This window comes from Delphinapterus leucas, chromosome 5 (assembly GCF_059928025.1).
Source record: "Delphinapterus leucas isolate spDelLeu-1000000601 "Yukka" chromosome 5, BTC_Dleu_Yukka2, whole genome shotgun sequence".
Taxonomy (NCBI): domain Eukaryota; kingdom Metazoa; phylum Chordata; class Mammalia; order Artiodactyla; family Monodontidae; genus Delphinapterus; species Delphinapterus leucas.
In genome coordinates, this window is record NC_143133.1 from 98816563 (window position 1) to 98835268 (window position 18706).

The following is an 18706-nucleotide window of genomic DNA, read 5'->3' on the forward strand; positions in this document are numbered from 1 at the left end:
TACATGACTCTGTACATCCTTCTCCTTCACCCCAACTGGGCCCATCCCCACCCTTACCACAGGTTTTTTGTCTGCCTGTGCTTATATCCATGTGGCTGTTTCCATGTAGCTGGTAAGCTATAAGTGACAACCATGTACATGGATGTGTGTGATATTAAAAATTCTTTTTTTCTTCTTTCAGTGAAACACCATATATAGTGCTAATGGTTGCTCTTGAACAAATGTATTCATAGAAGTAGCATCAGTTCATTTGATATTCTAAAAGCCCTTGGTTCTATAAATAGCATGACTTTGCCATTTTATCTTAACATCTAGCATTGTCCCCATTCTCGGATTATTATTGTTAAAAAAATGACTTGATGTTATACACAAAGGCTATTTGAAGGACAGTATTTAAATTTCCTCTTGTGTTTATACTATAACACATTTACGAGTTTTTCTTAAAAGAACTATTTGTAATAGTTCGGCATAATATTTTCTTACTGTATGGCTGAGGGGACACAACTACCTCTTTTAAGTATGTCACTGGACATGTACTAGGTATAGTGGGGAAAAATAGCTTAAGAATATCCTGGGCAGTAGGATTGGGAAAGCTGGTTTGTGGCGATCTCAAAAAGAAATCCCAAAGTATATTCTTTGGCAGACTTTGGTTAGCTCTTTCTGTAAAGGACCAGATTGTTGTATTTTAGGCTTTAAGGAGCCACATATGTGTCTGTCATATAATCTTTGTTTTTTATTTTTAACTCTTTAAAAATATAAAATCCAGGGTCTTCCCTGGTGGCGCAGTGGTTGAGAGTCCGCCTGCCGATGCAGGGGACACGGGTTCGTGCCCCGGTCCGGGAAGATCCCACATGCCGCAGAGCGGCTGGGCCCGTGAGCCATGGCCGTTGAGCCTGTGCGTCCGGAGCCTGTGCTCCGCAACGGAAGAGGCCACAACAGTGAGAGGCCCGCGTACCGCAAAAAAAAAAAAAAAAAAATATATATATATATATAATCCATTCTTAACTCCAGGGTTGTACAAAAACAAGCCCTTGGGTATATTCTCTAGAGGTTGAAAAAGTCTGCTATATTCACAAAGCTGTTAGTTTACGGTGATGAGTGTTCAGCTTGCCATTTGCTCTTTGAGTCTTGGAATTGTCTTAAGCCAAACACTGGATATGATGCTACAGTCTCAGAAATTACCTTTACCCAGATTGGTGGATTTAGCAGTTTGAAGGACAGCTACACAGACCATCAAAAAGGGATTCTTGAATATAAACCCATTTACTAAGCATGTGTATTGGACACTATTCAGACAGAACCGCATGGACTCACTTGACTGGCCAGTGGGGCTGCAGATGTAGAAGGCTGCTTATAATTTGTCAAGGAAGCACTGCTTGGGTTGATCAGAGATGTGTGTAGCTGGCTGTGGGAGAGTTGGCATGGAGGGAAGAATGAAAAGCTCATGCCCAAACCCCTGGGTGACTGGGTAAAGATATTTTAGCCATTTGTCCTGATAGTATCTTTATCCTTGGCAAGAATACCAGGTTGTACGATTAAAAATATATACAAGCAAACTTTCACTTATGATCATTTTCCTAGGATAACTCAAGAAACAAATGGACAGAAAGACCATCCATCTTGAGATGGACAACCACAAGAAATGAAGCAGTAATTAGGGATAAAGCCTAGTCAGCTGTGATCCCAATCAGACTATACCCCTCAAACTCTAAACTACAATGCCACCTCCTACCCCGGGAAGGATCTCTCAAGCTTTTTGAATAAAACATTGTTTTGCTTGCCTCTTTGGGATATCACTTGATTATAGAGAATTTGAATATTGAATTTTTGCTGCTGATATTTAGACTAACTAAAAGTGGGTAGACTGAAGATTTTTAAAATACGTGTGACAACAAGCTACTTATTAAATAACTAACCATAAATGTAAATATTGAGAAATGTATGTTAATGTTTTCTCTTGGTTTCAGGTTCTAGGCATCCAAGTGAAATGCTTCCATGAAATTATCACTATAGGTTACAGAGTCTATCATTCTTATGACCTACCTTGGTTTAGAACACTAAGCTGGTAAGTGACTTAAAACTGTTTCAGATATGAAAATCTGATTCTTTTCTGAAGTTTGTAAGGAAGCATCCTGATCAATCAGTATCTACATGGTTGACCTTATAGACTAATTTTAAAGAAATATAAATTAAAAGAATGAAATTGAATTTTGAAAGAAGGAAATTACCTTTAACGCTCCCATTTCAACACAACTATTTTCATATCTCATCTTTCACTCTTTGTAGAGATACCTGATTTAAATTGAATATAAACACTATTCTTGTGCTCTTTTTAAAAACCTCAGCATTATATTCGACACATTTTTATATCCTTTATAATTACAATTTTAACAGAAAGTTTCATTTTGTAAAATGTTATGAATATGTGTAATCTTTTGCCTTATTTCCCCTCAGTTGATATGAGACCACACACAAAATTTGATATTTCTACAAGGACTTGAAGATGAGATATGAAAATAGTTTGGGTTTTTTTTGTTTTGTTTTGTCTTTTTTGGTCGTTTTTTTTTTTTGAGTGATCAGTGGTTTATTCAGGACGGGAAAGCCCAAGCTGAATGTCTGTCTCCCTCCTCCCCTCCCATCCACCCCTGCAGGCTGGCCCACCTTCTCCAAAGCCCCCATAGGCCCCAGGGTGCCGGCGGGGGGTGGGGGGCAGGGCAGTGAGAGGAGGGATGACCTCACCTTTGCTGCTTCTGGTTTGGTCTCCTCCAGGCCCTGGGCCCTGTGACATGCAACAAGGAGGGTAGTCAGAGGGATGAGGAAGACTCTGGGGTCAGTGCGTAAGGCACCCTGCTAAATATTTCAGGGCAGTTACCAGCCTCTGAAATATTGTATATGTACAGATGCATGTAAAATTAGTAAATAAAAATCACCAAATTTTAATATTTAAAGCTTTATATATTTTTAAAACTTTCTAGGTTTCTTAGTTATCAGGACCTTGACCATGAAACATGATAATATGATAGTTCATAATTAACCTAACAGGCCATGTCTTTGAATATAGTTGTTTGATTAGTATCAGTCAGAGGGGCCAGTGTCTTATTATAACAAACGTATCACTTTTTGGGTTTACAGTAGTCGAAAACAGTTTCTTCGTTTTGTTAACACTTAATTTTTCCTTCTGGAAAGTTTCTTCATGAGTGGCAGTGTGTACAGGGAGTGTTAGGTAGATTAAGTAGTCGGAGAGTAATTAAAAGCTAAACCGTGCAGGATTGATTTTAAGTGTAGGGGGAAGAAAAAGGTAGGTCAAGATGGGCTCCAGTGATTGTAGAGGCTTCTTGGAGAAGGTGAGAGAGAAACTGTTACTTGAAATAAAGACAGGCTTTGGCTAGAGAAGAGTGTTCTGGGTTGGGGAAGCAGCACCCATCAGGTTTCAGATGTGGGACAGAGGAGGCATGTGCCACAGATGGTGAGATCTTCCTGGCCCTCCTGAGCAGAAGGTGTATATTTATTAGGAAGTAGTGGCCAAAAAGTTGGATTGGTGGCTGGAGTAGGCTTTGACAGCCTTACAGAGGCGACACAGACAGTTTCCATTGTAGGAGAGAGAAAAATGGCAATACAGCTGATAAAAATTAAAATACTTCCCTTTGGGAACAGTGGGGTATAATTCCATTCATGAGAACCAGAGGGAAACCACCCCTTTCATCTTCTACTGCCCTCCTGGCTGCCTAGGACTCTGCCCTTCTAAGGAGGAGTCTGGGAGGAACCCTAAGGCAGTGTTTCTCAGCCTTTTTTTCTGGCTCACACATGCTCCCATCAGCAAAATCTCATGGGTTCAGCTTCTCCCTGGGGACAAAGATATACCAGAACTGGGAGAAGGGATAGGCCATTTATCAAGTTTTTAAAGTTTTTCCCAGAGATTTTTACCCGCTGCTAGCTCCGTTCCCCACAGCTACCCTTTTTGAGTCACTGCTCAACTAGAGTGCATCTGGAGCATTGAGAAGAGGGGGCAAGACCCCAGTATGTGCAGGGTAGGAGGGTGAGGTTAGAGGTCAAATTACCTCTACCTTCTTTTCCTGTTGATCTTCCCTAGGGCAGGTGGGAATTTGGCTTAGGATCTTTACAAAGCATTAGACCTGTGAGTAGCTGGGAGTGAATTTTCATTATAAACTTAATGCTGTGTGTGTGTGTGTGTGTGTGTGTGTGTGTGTGTGTGTGTGTGTGTGTGTCTCTGTCTGAGAGTGTATGAGAGTGAGTGTATGTCTAGTATTTTCTACAATGTTTCCTAATTATCTGTTTCTGGCATTTAGATATTGAGCTAAATAAAGGCATGAACTATTCAGTAAATTTTTATTGACTGATAAGTTTGAAATTAAGTTTAAAACAGGAAAAAAAGCATTTTGGTGGAATATATCATGAACTGGTCTTCTCAACTTGGTTCTGAACTTTTTGTCATCATCAAACTGTAGAAAATAGTTTTGTTGAGTTTGAGGGGGAAAAAAATTCAAATCTAAAGAAGCTAATTGTTTTAAAATTATAGGTACTTTCTACTGTGTGTAAACTACTTTTTCTATGGAGAGACTGTAGCTGATTATTTTGCTACATTTGTTCAAAGAGAAGAGCAACTTCAGTTCCTCATTCGCTACCACAGATTTATATCATTTGCCCTCTATCTGGCAGGTAAGTTAAGGAAAAGTCTTTATTGATATGTAGCCAATATATGTTACATGTTTATTTTTATTTGTTATTTAAATTTATAACATCCTTTATTTGTTACATTTTAATCCAGCTTCTCTTTGTAAAAAGTCTCATATATAAAGCTGTTTCTTTCATCACAGTCTTAAGCAGTAGTTACTCCCTAATGGTGGTTTAAAAAAAAGTACTTGCTTAATAGTCACTCCATATATTTGAAAATTTTCTTCACAAATTATAGTAAAGGCACTTTTAAATATATGGGTTATTTACCAAGTATAATTTACAAAGAAACTTTCACATATGTATTGCTTTATTTGTTCCTAGGAAATAGAGTTTTCATATAGAATTATTCGGGGTACTTAGTTTTCCTGACATGGTTTATTATATATTCATTTATATATATATATATATAAAATATACATATTTGTTTACAGTAGGCTATGCCCCATGTTTTTATGATTTTAGATTAAGAATCAGATAGTTAGGATAACATTAGAATTAATAGATTTGCTTTCCATTAAAGTTTACCAATCATAAAAGAAATTTCTAAGAAATTGATTTAGATATGTACCGTTTAAAAATCAGATTGCCAGTATGAATCCTGGTTCCACCCTTTACTAGCTAAATAAACTTTGGGAAATTTAATTAATTTACCTGTGCCTCAGTTTCTTTGTCAAGCACTTAGAACAGTACCTGGTACTATTTAAGTATTTATCATTATCATTATTTCCACTTTTAAAGGAGGAAATGAAATTTATTTGTGAGTTTTCACTTTAGCTTTTAATAGTTACTGTTTTAGCTCTTAGGAGTTTCTCATAAATAAATTCTTCTCCAGTTAATACAATTCTGGAAACTGAATACAATATGGATGACTTCCATTTCTCATTAAACAAAAAATATACAGAATATGTGGGGAAGAATGTCCAGTCCTTTAAAAGTATGTCATTTATATTCAGTAATTATGATCTTTTTCATGGTGTTCAGTTTTAATAAACATCCCTGCAGATCTTGGTCTCTATTTTATTTCTGATTCTAGGAAGCCAGAGAATGAAATACAATCTGAAATGATAATGGTAATTTTCAGAGAATCATTTTTGGGGCAGGGGAACCTACATTTTCCAAAGAAATTGCCTGTTTTACATTCAGGTTTTTTGTTAAGTCCAGTTTTCTCAGTCCATTACTTAATTTTTTAAAATTATAAATGATATATCTAACATACATTCTTGGAAATAGATATTGAATGTAGATGTCTTCATTCTTGGAAATAGATATTGAAAAGTATTTTTGTTCTTTCAAGGGCAAAAGAAGTTATTCATTCTAAGGTAGCTATTTCATTTTAAATTCTAATCAGTTTAGAAGAATCATGATTATTAGAGAGATTAATTATGACTGCTAACAGCTAAAATTTTGGAGAATAATATGCTTGACTCTGATTTTACGTTCATTAAACCTCATCTGTGACATTTTTTTTCATGATAGAAAGAAATTTTGCATAGTTTCTCTTATCAAACAAACACGTTTGATTCATTTTGTTAAATGTAAGGTAAATTCTGGGATGGATTCTTTACTATTACAGGAGAGAAGCATACTGTACCTTCTTAGTCTATATTTTTACAGGCAAGACTTCTTATTAGCAAGAAAAGTGTCTGTAATAACAATAACTTTATTTCATATATAATTCTTATAATTACTTAATAGTAAAATTGTGATTAATTAAAATATAAGTCATTAACATATGTGCATTAGTTAAAAAATCTGATATGTCAAAAGAATCTGATAATGTTATTGTTAATGTAAACAATAACCCTGCACCCCAACACTTGCAGATTGTTTTCATTTTTCTAAGTAATATGCCTATTTCTTAATTTATTTAGGCATTATCTATTGACTTCCTGTAATAACCTCTGTCTCTTCTCCATACTCAGTTTTTTATTGTCATTATTAATATTATTAAATAGGTACCTAAAATATCACTTTCTATAGAGCCAAATAGTATCTTTGATTACATTTCCATTCTTTTACAACTTTTTGCTTTTCCTGCCCTTAATAGCTGCTCTTTACCTTTTCTTTTCCACCTTCATAAATTTCTGTGTAGGAATCCTTAATTTTCCTTTTGAGTCTGTCCCATGTCTGTTGGTCATTTTTTCAGATGTTCACAGAAATCAGAGAGTTGATTAGTTCCCGTTTTTCCTGGTGACCTTTATCCCAGGGACGTCTGGGCTCCTGTTCCTGTTTGGACTGGCTGCTTGTAGGCCTGCTGTCAGCTGTCCCCTCATGATTTGGCTTTTCCTGTGTCTTCCAATTTCTAGGATAACACCCTCATTCTGCTGCAGCATAGCCTCTAATAGTTTCCTATGAAATGTGCTTAGAAGGTAAATATTTTATGTTCATACATTTCTAATAATATCTTTGTTCCGTTCTCACAATTGACTGCTTTGGCTAGGGTTCCACTTACTAGTAGTAGACTTGTACTTAGTCCTCTAGTTTAGAAGCCCAAGCCTTAACCTTGCCTTCCAGTGAGCCTTTCCTGTTCAGTTTTCTCTAGAAAATACTTCTACTTGTCCCTGATTTCTCAGATCTGCTGAAAGTCATCCAGTCGGTTTTCCAGCTTCCAAATTTTGTAGCCATTTTTCTTCTTTTTTCCTTGACATTTCTTCAATTCTCTTTGCTCTGTAGGTTTTTGCCTTAATTTCTTTTAACATGATTTAGTGGGCTACCAGGACGGAAGAGAAAGAAATGTAATACATGAACAATTGACCATTTAAAAACAGAAATCCTTGATTAGTATTTTATTTTTCCCTTGGCTTAAAACAACAACTAATTTTTTTCTCCTGGTCCTGTGGATTGACTGGGCTTCACTGGGCAGTTCTAACTTAAGGCCTCCCCTACAGTTGCAGTCAGATGGTGGTAGTACTGGTCATGTGTGTCCTAAGTGGGCTAGACGTCCAAGGTGGCTCACTCTCACGGGCACGGTTAGTGCTGGCTGGTGACCCGTAGTGCTGGCTGGTGACCCAGGCACCCGAGTGTGGGCTCTCCATGGGGCTTGGCTCTCTCAGCACCACGCCTGAGTTCTGAATAGGGAGGGCACCAAAAGCCAAGCATCTCAAGAGTCCTTACCTAGGATGTTTTGTTTTGTTTTGTTTTGTTTTTGTGGTACACGGGCCTCTCACTGTTGTGGCCTCTCCCGTTGCGGAGCACAGGCTCCGGACGCGCAGGCTCAGCAGCCATGGCTTATGGGCCCAGCCGCTCCACGGCATGTGGGATCTTCCCGGACCGGGGCACAAATCCGTGTCCCCTGCATCGGCAGGCGGACTCTCAACCACTGCGCCACCAGGGAAGCCCCCTAGGATGGTTTTTTAAAACTAGTTTTTAAAAATGAAAACATAATACGTTCCCACAGTAAAAATTCGGGCTGAAAAGGAGTATTCCGTGATATCTCCCTCCCCGCTCAGAGCCTTACTTACTTTTTCCAGGGGCTTCCTACCACTATTCAGACATTATCTGAGTATTCAAGCTTATATGTTTATATCCTCCTTCCCTCATTTTTGTACACAAATGAGAGCAGACCATCCTGTACCTGTTTTTTCCCACTTAATGTAGCTTATTTGTGGTTTTATATTGGCACATCTAAACTTATCTCACTTCTTCCGTATCTGCAGTTACATCTGATGTGCATACAGCAAAATCTGATGGGTAGCATGTCAGAAAATAAGGCAACTACTATTTCCTTGCTTTGCATTTCCTCTAACTTATACTTGAAAATAACTTCTCAATTGAGAGGGTAAAGACAATGTAATTTATTTTCTTTCTTGTTTCTTTTTATAACATTGTATACATGATAGCCTCCCAACCAACCCTTTTCAGTCATTGTTTCTTCATTCCCTAAAATTTCTGACTCTACTTTTATAAAACAAAATCAGTATTTCTTCTTTTTTCTAACTGATTTCCACCATGGACATAGCTTACCACTTGCTCTTTTATAGAATCATGGAAGCTTATTGAAAATCATCAGTGTTGTTCCTTCAACAAACATTTGAGTGCCTTCCAAGTGCCAGTACTGTACATGGTGTTGAGGATACCAAGGGAAATAGGCTGGTAGCGTGCCTTCCAGGGTATTGCAACTGCTGAGACACATGTCCCCTAGTTCATTGCTGGAATGTGAACAAGGACCTCTAAGAGCATAAAGAAGGGGAAGGAGGGCCTTTCTTTGCTGGGGTGGGAAGGCCAAAGAACACCTTGAAGAAGAGATGACAGGTGTCATGAGAAGCAAAGAACAGTCAGGTGTTTGCCAGGTGGACAGAAGGAAAGGGCATTCCAGGAGGAGGGAACAGCTGTACAGTCTTGAGAACGAGAGAGGGTGGCATGTTCAGGACCAGTGAGAGGCAGTGAAGGTTGCAGAGGTAAGCAGGAGCCCCGTCTTGAGAAGCTTTGTGTATTCTGGGAAGAGTTTGGGCTTTATCCCAGGAAAACTACTGGAGGATTTTAAGCTAAGAGATGATATAACCAGATCTGTAATTAAATGAAGGATGAGTTGGATAACGTTAATAGAGTGACAAGATAGGAACCTGTTGCTCTAATTCATACTAAATATAATGTAGGCTTGGCCTGAGGTTTATATTTAATACTAAGAGGGTTATAAATTTTAAAAAATTATGGGACTTCCCTGGTGGTCCAGTGGTTAAGACTCCGAGCTCCCACTGCAGGGTGCGGGTGTTCAATCCCTGGTTGGGGAACTAAGATCCCACATGCTGCGTGGCACAGCCAAAAAATTAAAAAAAAAAAAACTAAAATACTGTGGGCTGATCTTAGAAACCAACTGCTATTTATGATAGTCTATGAAAAATTGCTTTTGTATCCCAAATTATTGGCTTGAAATGTACTTTTTGTTGAGATAATTATGTATTTCCATGTAGTTTTAAGAAATAATAGAGAGTCCCTTATGCACTTTGCCTAGTTTCCACTAATGGTAATATTTTGAAAAATTACAGTGTAAGATAACACCAGGATATTGACATTATTACAGTCTTACAGAAGTATTTTTAAAGCAAAACTTTTTTTTTTTTAAAGTATAGTTGATTTACAATGTTGTGTTAGTTTCTGGTGTACATCAAAGTGATTCATATATAAATTCTTTTTCATGTTCTTTTCCATTTTGGTTTGTTATAGGGTATTGAATATAGTTCCCTGTGTTATACAGTTGGCCCTTGTTGTTTATCTATTTTATATATATTTTATAGATTGCATCTGCTAACCCCCAAATCCTAATTTATCCCTTCCCCACCCCTTTTCCTCTTTGGTAACTGTAAGTTTGTTTTTTATGTCTGTGAGTCTGTTTCTGTAAAACACAACTTTGTAGTAAGCTAGGAGCTACTGGGATAAGAGATGAAACTTCCAATATAAATTATTCATAGTATTCTATATCTGTTATCATTTTACACGTGTCCTAAATATGGCCCTATTAAATGACCATAAGCACTCACTTTGTGTTTCTCTTGTTTTTTTAATTTCCAGTGCCTAGCACAGGGTCTGGCATTTAGGTTCCCAATACACATTTACTAGATGAATGATCAGGAAGCTGAGAACATGCACATCCACACACAGTGCTTTTTAGAGAGATTTTTTTTCAGCATCAGTGTTTTGGTTGCTGGGTCTTGAGGCCTTACTGGTGATTCTTGAAGTGATTAGCAACATTCATGAGCTTAGTCTAGCAAATGAAGGTAGACTTTAAAACAGGAGTAAGGAAATAGAAAGTGTGCTCTGTTGAGATATTTGTACCTTTCTCTCAAATTATGCTGATAAAAATCTCTGGAATTCTTCTCGTTAAACAGCATTCCAAGGGTCCTGCCCAAGTTTTAGTTCTGCAGTGGTCAAATGACTTTTATAGGTCTTAGCAGATTTAAAAACCAGAGACAACACAAGCTCTTTCATTGACGTTGAATTTTATTAAAATAAAATGTATGTATATCCAGGTCTGACCCACTCACCAAGGCCCACCACATTAAATGACGTGTTTAATATTATACCAGATGACTCACTGACTAGGACCTGGAAATCATCCTGACACTTAGATAATTTTGTTGTAAAATGAATTTGAGTGATAGCAAAAAGAAAATTATAGGAACAACATTTTCTCTAGAGTCTGGATATATTTTAAAAAGATCTTGGGGCCTTGGATTTGGGGCTCTTTAGAAACCAGAGCAACTATGTGATTACATGTCTAGTAATGATGGGTGAATAAGCTTAAGATGTTGGACCCTTAATATCGTCACCTTAAGATCTCTTTATCTAACCAGTGATAGGCATATTAAAGGCATATTAAGTTTAGTGGTTTGGTTTTTTTGTTTTGTTTTGTTTTTGCTTGTATTTGTGCATGGCTAACTGTTTTGACTTCTTTTTAAAAACCCTTAAGGGTAAGTTATAACTTGAATATAATACTTTGAATTCAAGAAAAATCAATGGACTTATAAGATTAAATTATAGCTAAAATTAATGCATGATTAAGAATGTTTTTCCAAATATCCTGAATATGTTTTATCTCAAAGGATGGTGATGAAATCTTTGAAAGATGTCACAAACAACTGTTCATAAAGGACTGTATCTTCAAAACCACTTACAGTTTTTAAATTAAGATGATTAGAATCTATACACATATCAGTCTTGTTCTATACCTTAAACTCACCGTGCAGATTAAGAGAAAACTTTTCTCTATCTTAGCCAATATAATGGTTGGTTTGTGTGAATTTCTACAGTGCACGTTCAAACTTTTTAAAAACAACTCAGTTGTATTCTAGTGGCTGAATATGGGCACACATAATGCAGTGTGCTTCTGAATTTGTTGAACATGATGTTTGAAATGTTTTGGAGTTGGATTAGTTAGGGAAGTGTAATGAAAAATACAGCCATGTGAAAGTAAAGGATGAGTCAGTAAGCTCCAGTATTTAATCCTGGGTCCATCTTTGTTTGTTTTTTGAGTTAAGGACTGCATGTGTTTACTGAATTGGTTCATCACCAATAAGAAATTTTAAAAATAACTTGATTATTTCTTTATATTTTCTTGTCTCTTCAACTAGATTATGAGCTCCTTGAGTGGAATGACTATCTTATCCATTTTTTTGTATCTTGTGTCTGGTGCATCTAAAGTGCTCCATAAATATTTTTTGATTGTTCATTTTTTCGGAAATTTCCTCTATCCCATCTTTTGGACTTTTCAATGTCTTTTTTTTTCCCTTCACTTCTCCTGACTGCTTTAGAAATCTCATTCTTTTTTGTTCTTTTTGAATATAATTGTCTGTAATCTGTTGGGTAACTGGCTCTCCCTAACCGCCTGGAAACTCCTTGATACTGGGCAACAGGATATACACATCTTTGCATGGACAGCACAGTGCTGTTTATATAAATGGTGATCAGTAAGTGTAACTAAACATAATTATATATCAAGAACTGTATGTTAGGAAACTTTTTCAATGAATACTTTTGTTTACAATACTGTAACAAATCCTATGATTTTAATTGGAAATATAACCGTACGAATGTTCTTTGTTAATGGGGGAAAAAGTAAAACTATGGATCTAAATGTATAAAGTTATCCTTTCCATAGATTTATTGAAATATAGCATGTATGTATTTTTACACGGTTAAACATAAAATACACACATAGCTAGATGGTTGTGAATGAAAAAGTAAACTTATGTTTCTTTTTTGGATTCTTTTTCTTTGAAAATAATATTTAACCTTAGATATGCTAGGAAAACACTTTACATCCTCCTCTTCCACATTCAGAGAACTGTATTATTTTAATGTATCTAGGAGTCAGATAATTATATCCTTTATTAGAGCACCCTAAACAGCTGCATTGCTACTGGTTGATTTAACAGTGAAATTGGATCAGGTAAAAGTGAGTTGCCAAGGCTGTCCTGGATAAAAATCATCATTAGGAAAGTACTGAATAAGTCTGCTGGTAATTTTATTTGAAGAAGTGCTTAAGGGTGAATGGTATTATATAATTTCAAGAAAGAGACCAACCAAACGTGTTGTACTAGTATTTGTGAAGAGGTAATTCATAGTTAATGATGTTGAGAGGTTCCCGAGGCTGTGCAGGGAGAGCCAGAGAGGTCCGTTTGGACAGAAGGGGAGGTTCCAGAGGCATCTGTCTTGCCTCTGCTTTGCTTTTACCCTATTAGCCTCTGAACCAAGTCCAATCTACATTCACCTTTAACCATGGACCAATGGCATAAAGCAGCATAGAAATTTCATTATTCCTTAAGCAAAAAAATAAATCTACCTGCTATTGAAGAGAAATTTAAAAGCAATGATTTTTAAAGAGGTCTTTTATGCTACTGGTGATTTCAGTGCCATGAATTCCATGTTTTAATCTCCCCCTGCCCCACCTTGCTTGCTTTCTTTTTCTCAAGAAAGTGACATATGGCTGTCAGTTTGCCTCTACTCAGAGAATGTTTCCATATTTCTTTTGCAGTTCAATCAGTTAGATTCTATAGGTGACAAATAGGAGGTGAGGTAGGATCTGGGAGCCAGTGTGCATTCTCTTCCTTTATCATCATCCTTTACACTAACATTACAAATCGGTCATCAAAAAATAGCTGCCGGCAGCTGCTGTTTGATTCTTTGCTCTGGTCAGAGTAGTATCAACCTTGCTTACTCTAGTGGGTAGAATTGCCTTGGTAAGTATAACTTAGATATACAAAGTCTAGTACTTATTTCATATGGGATAGATTAGGTGACAGTTTGTTTTCTATCTTAGAGAACTCTCTAAAGATATTGCAGAATAGAATTCATGAGTAGCTGTTTAGCTGAAATTAAACTTGGCTTATGCATTTCCAGTATCTACTTCTGTAAAAAAAATAATTATCTTTAGAACTTCACTGATATATTGGGCAAAAAGTGCTTCATATTGCCTCCCATTATTTAGTATATAATTATTAGATTTCATTTCATTAGGTAGAATTTTTATTTAGTAAAATTTTATGGTAATAAATTTGTAGGATATAAACAGAAACACAAATACTGTTTGTACATCATGAAATTATTAAGAGTATTATGTTTTACTGTAATTATTATAACATGGGTCTGAGAAATTTCAAATCACTCTTAACCTGAATCTTGCTGATGATAGTTTATGGAACCACAAGACTCTTGAGAGTCATTAGGATCTAAGGGTTTAACTCTTTTCTAGCGCCGTGATCCCCAGTAAATTAATAAAGTCCTTTGTGTATTTTTCTTCATCTGTAAATTGGAGATGATAATGGGTACTTACATCATAGGAAGGTTGGAAGGGTTAAATGAGTTAATGCTTATCAAATGCTTATACAAGAGCCTGGAACATAGTAACTGTTCAGTAGATGTCAGCTGCCATAATAATTATTATTAATTTTTATATTATATAGAGATTGAAACATTCTACACAGACATTTGATGGATTGACTAGCAAATAAATTTTAGTGAACTGAAATTCAGGATCTTTTTTTCCATGTCCACACATTAGCAAGGGACTAATTCACTTAATTAATGTAGAAGATGTTTATTGAATTTATGCCATGGACTATATTAGGCATTTTGAAGAATACAGGGTCATTTCCCTCGAGAAACTTTTACTTAAAATGCTTAATAGAAGAGCAGGAGAGCATATGAGTGAGTAGCTAAAGCATAGCTAGATGTGGTATAGAAATTTGGCTTATGTGAGCTCAGTGAATCTTAAACTTTGTAACAAATTATACAATAAGCCATGTTTTTTGTTCTTGAACAGGTTTCTGCATGTTTGTGCTGAGCTTGGTGAAGAAACATTATCGTCTGCAGTTTTATATGGTGTGTATTAACCATTATTCTGTAGTCACTGTATGTAATAAAAACCTTTACCTTTATTTTTTTCTGTGGTGAGAAGATATAATCTAATCTTCTAGTTGCCTAAATGTGAGAGATATTTGAATTTTGGATTACTATTATATATAAAAAGTTGAAGTTGAAAATTTTTTGAGGATTTAAAAATTTTAACTGTTTCCAAAGTTTTCCTAAAAACTTTTTCTTTGAATATTTTCAAAGGCTATAAAATTAAATTCAAGTATTTGGGTTCCCTAAATTTGTAGAAATTTGAGGTGTTTCCACAGTCTCCTGGACAGTTAGTAAGTCTTGGAAACATCTACCATCTTTTTGTATGGGAAGTAGCTATGTTTACTTGCTCTTAGCCTGGGCATAAGGGGAACAGAGCTTACATTTTCTTGGCAGCTATAGTTATACAGCCACATGATTCTTCGTGGCCAAAGATACTTCATTCAGTGTATCACTGAACAGTGTTCAGTGTTTTATGAAGTTTATCATTGTACATGATGACCTTCTCTTATTTCCTTAAAAGGTAGCTAATTATAAGACTGTAAAACGCAAAATGTAGTATTTAGATCTGTGAATTCATGTATTAGTAAGGCTTGTTTTGGATTTGGGGTATATTTCCTATTTTTCATGCTGTGCTTTTTCCCATTAAGACATCCTGCTGAGCACCATAGCTGGGAAATTGTAGTATTTCTTACATTTCTAACTTCTGGGGGTCTTGAGAGGAAAGAGTGAAAATCTAGAAACCATCAAGACAATTAGAAATACTAGAATCTGCTATGAAAATATAAATGGTTCCTATTGGAAAAAATCATTTATGCATTTGGAAGCAATCAGGGTAGAAGAGAATTGGATTGTATAAGCAGATGAAAATTAAAAAATAAACCCAACCAATATAATATATTTTTTGCTGAAATGGAAAATAGGTTTATTTTGAATAAATCAAAATCCTAAGAATTTTGAAAAGTCATAACTTCCAATAAAAATTATGAGACTAGTACATAGAAATGTTAGCGCTTTTTGTTCACAATTTGCTCATACTAATGATGCTAAAAGTGGTTAAAGTGGCCATCTCTCAGGCTAGATGGAATTGATGAAACACAGAGGACTTTGAAAATTTGAAATGGAGTACTGTCATTGCACAGAGCTGTGAAGATCAACTTTCAAGTATGAAAAGATTGAGTTTAAGGGCAATTGATCCCTGCTGGCTTGAATCATTTGAAGTTAGAAATAACTCTTTATTGGAAAATGGTACCATAGTGAACTCAGAGAAAAATCGTTTTTAGCATTTCTAATAACTAGAGAATGCAGCCAGAGTAGAGTTTTAGCTCCTATCTAAATGCCATAGCAACAGCATAAACTTCTCATTATCATTTTAATCTCATGATTCAAGATTATGTTTTTTTAATATGTCTTTTTTAAACTTAGTAGTGTATCTCAATATTATTAGCATTCGATTTGTGTATAAATTAAGGTTACTTTGTTAAATGTGTTCATGGTTTTCAGATCTCAGTGGGCACTAAAATTAATATAATTTACTAACGGCATTTATTTTGTATGACCTTATCTTATGAAATGTGACCAACAGTCATGCTAGAAATTTGTGTTTCAAAATTGCTTCGTGGGCTGCACTGATCCGTTGTGTTCACTAATTGTTGTATTGTTGTGCTATTAACAGTTCGCATGGACTCATGTCACTTTACTGATAACAGTTACTCAGTCACATCTTGTCATCCAAAATCTGTTTGAAGGCATGATATGGTAAGGTGACAGTATTATGCTGCTTTATATTTAAGTCATAGCACTTTTAAAGCTCTTTTACATTCGACAATGTCTTACAGATTTCTACTAAAATGTACTATTTGTTGTTGCTCTATTCCATTAAAATAGCTTACTGAGTTTTGCTTACTGTTTGACAACTGAAGACAAATGCTTTGTTAACAACTGGAAAACTTCCTTATTCAGGTTTCAAATAAAATGCAGGAAGTCCTCATAAAAGCACCAAACAATTAATTACATTTTCAGGTGTTACTACACCTTAATATGACTTTTTTTTAAAAAAACAAAGAATTGTGTTTAAAAAGAGTGTATTGTTTATGTGGGATGCAAAAAAAAAAAGAAAAAAGGGAAAGTTTGCTTTTCGGCAAACAATGTGAAAGTTGGGTAAGTTCTACTCTGCCTTTATAATAGGAATTGGTGTCCAGATTTCGGGTATTTGGAGTTACTTGCTATATAAGCAGTGGGTTGCAGATTCAGAAAGCATTTTTATCAGTTAAAAATTAGCTTAAATTATAACAATTATTATAAATTAAAAATAAGAGTGGAGAAAAACTTAAGATTTTAAGAAATCTGACTATATTTTCTCCACATTCTTTTAAAATACAGTAATTAAAATCTTCTATAATTGTTGGGTTTATTCAAGATAAATTTGTTCCCTTGACAGGTTTGTGTTTTTTTAACCAAGATATGTATGTGTGTGTAAACAATTGGAATCATTTTAAGATTGTCTTCCATATACAAACTTTTAGTTGATGGGAGGCAGTTACTGAAATTAGTAGGTTCTGTACAGTTAGTAGGGTTTTAATGCAACTACAGGCTAAGATAGTATTAAAATAATTTTTCCTGAAGGAGTTTGTATTAAGAGCTTGGTGTAAGTTTATCAGATTATACTGTCTGAACAATTGACTCGTTTCTCTTTTGAAAGGCTGTTTTTAAAAAATTATACCATTGTAACTTGTTCCTGTCAGCTGAAAAAAATGCACAACGTGAACGTTGTGAGTTAAGTTTTATTTGGAGCCAAATGAGGACTATAGCCTGGGAGAACAGCCTCTCAGATAGCTCTGAGGAACTGCTGCGAAGAGGTCGGAGGGGAGGTCAGTAATACATGGTTTTAGTGAAGGGGGCACGTGCCAGCAAGCACACATTTTGGCAGAAGGTTGCTGCTGGTCATGGGGAGCAGATGCCTCCGTTAATGATTTTAGTGCTTTTCTAGATATGAGAAGATGTAAGAAATGGGGCTCATAAAATCTTCTCCTAAAAAATATCTAACTCTCTGAAGGACTGTTCTGCCAGTGTTTCCCAGAGCACACAGTGCCTCATTCCTGATCTCAGTGCTGAACTCCTTTCAGGGTGTGTTGGAGGTCAGCGACCGCAGTGGCTAGTGACCTAATCCTTGTAGAGCCAGATGGCGAGTGACAGTTTTTAGTTGGCATTCCTCATAAAACTGAAATTTGAAAGTCCATAGCTATAGAAATTGATTGTTTAATTTTAAAGTTAAGTTGATTATTTAATATTTTCATTAGCAATATTCTCGTATGTTTATAGATTTTGCTCTGCTTAATTGCTAAATGGGCAAATTTGGTTGGTATTTATTGTGTCTGTTAATTAATCTTTTAGTACGTGCTGTGTTCTGGCTAGGCTGCAATGTAATCCAAAGGATTATTGCATTGGTTCATTATGAGTCATAAGCTGTAGAAATAGTTGCCACTTAATCATATGGACTTTTTTTTTTTTTAAGGTTCCTTGTTCCAATATCAAGTGTTATTTGCAATGACATAACTGCTTACCTTTTTGGATTTTTTTTTGGAAGAACTCCATTAATTAAGGTAATGGAAAAATACCACAAGCAAACCCTGACCATAACTTAAAAGATTAGCCACTGGAGAAATTCCCAACCATTTGGTGCTGTTGCACATTTTTGATTTCTGAGGTGCTTTGATTTTCCTTAGTTGCCCTCAGCAGCCACAGTGCAGAGGCAGTGATCTGTATTTCCCAATGATTCCGTCTGGTTCTTCATCAGATACTCTCTTGGCTCCTTGGTCATTTCCCCTCTCCCGTGAAGGCTCATGTCATATTTTTGCTGGTTTCTTTCCCTTGGCTGTTGTGCGGTTCTTTATTCTGCTTCCCAACAACCCTCTAAACAGGCCTGTCCTTGACTCTGCTTTCCTCTCAAGCCATCTCATTTGTCTCCTCCTTCACCAGATTGTTTGAAAGTGTATATTATACCATTGTCACATACTCATGTCCATTTGAAAGACTTTTATACCCAAATTTGTTTTAAGAAAAAATTTGAGGTCCTACAATAAAACACTGATGAATGATGCAAGTGATAAGGAAAAGTGAAGATAAGGGACAGGAAAGTACACATGAGGAGACCATGTAGTTTTGCCTTAGATTT

General features: G+C 35.8%; 1 protein-coding gene across 13 annotated transcripts in view; it reads left to right on the plus strand.

The window, feature by feature from the left end:
* Window positions 1-18706, plus strand: part of CDS1 (CDP-diacylglycerol synthase 1) — a 69885-nt gene that overhangs the window by 32939 nt on the left and 18240 nt on the right. For all 13 annotated transcript variants that reach the window (XM_089912222.1, XM_089912223.1, XM_089912219.1 and 10 more), the window contains 5 exons: window positions 1968-2065; window positions 4538-4677; window positions 14453-14511; window positions 16208-16290; window positions 18047-18134. In XM_089912222.1, the coding sequence (XP_089768348.1) occupies window positions 1968-2065; window positions 4538-4677; window positions 14453-14511; window positions 16208-16290; window positions 18047-18134 (468 nt within the window). The remainder of the gene's footprint in view (window positions 1-1967; window positions 2066-4537; window positions 4678-14452; window positions 14512-16207; window positions 16291-18046; window positions 18135-18706) is intronic.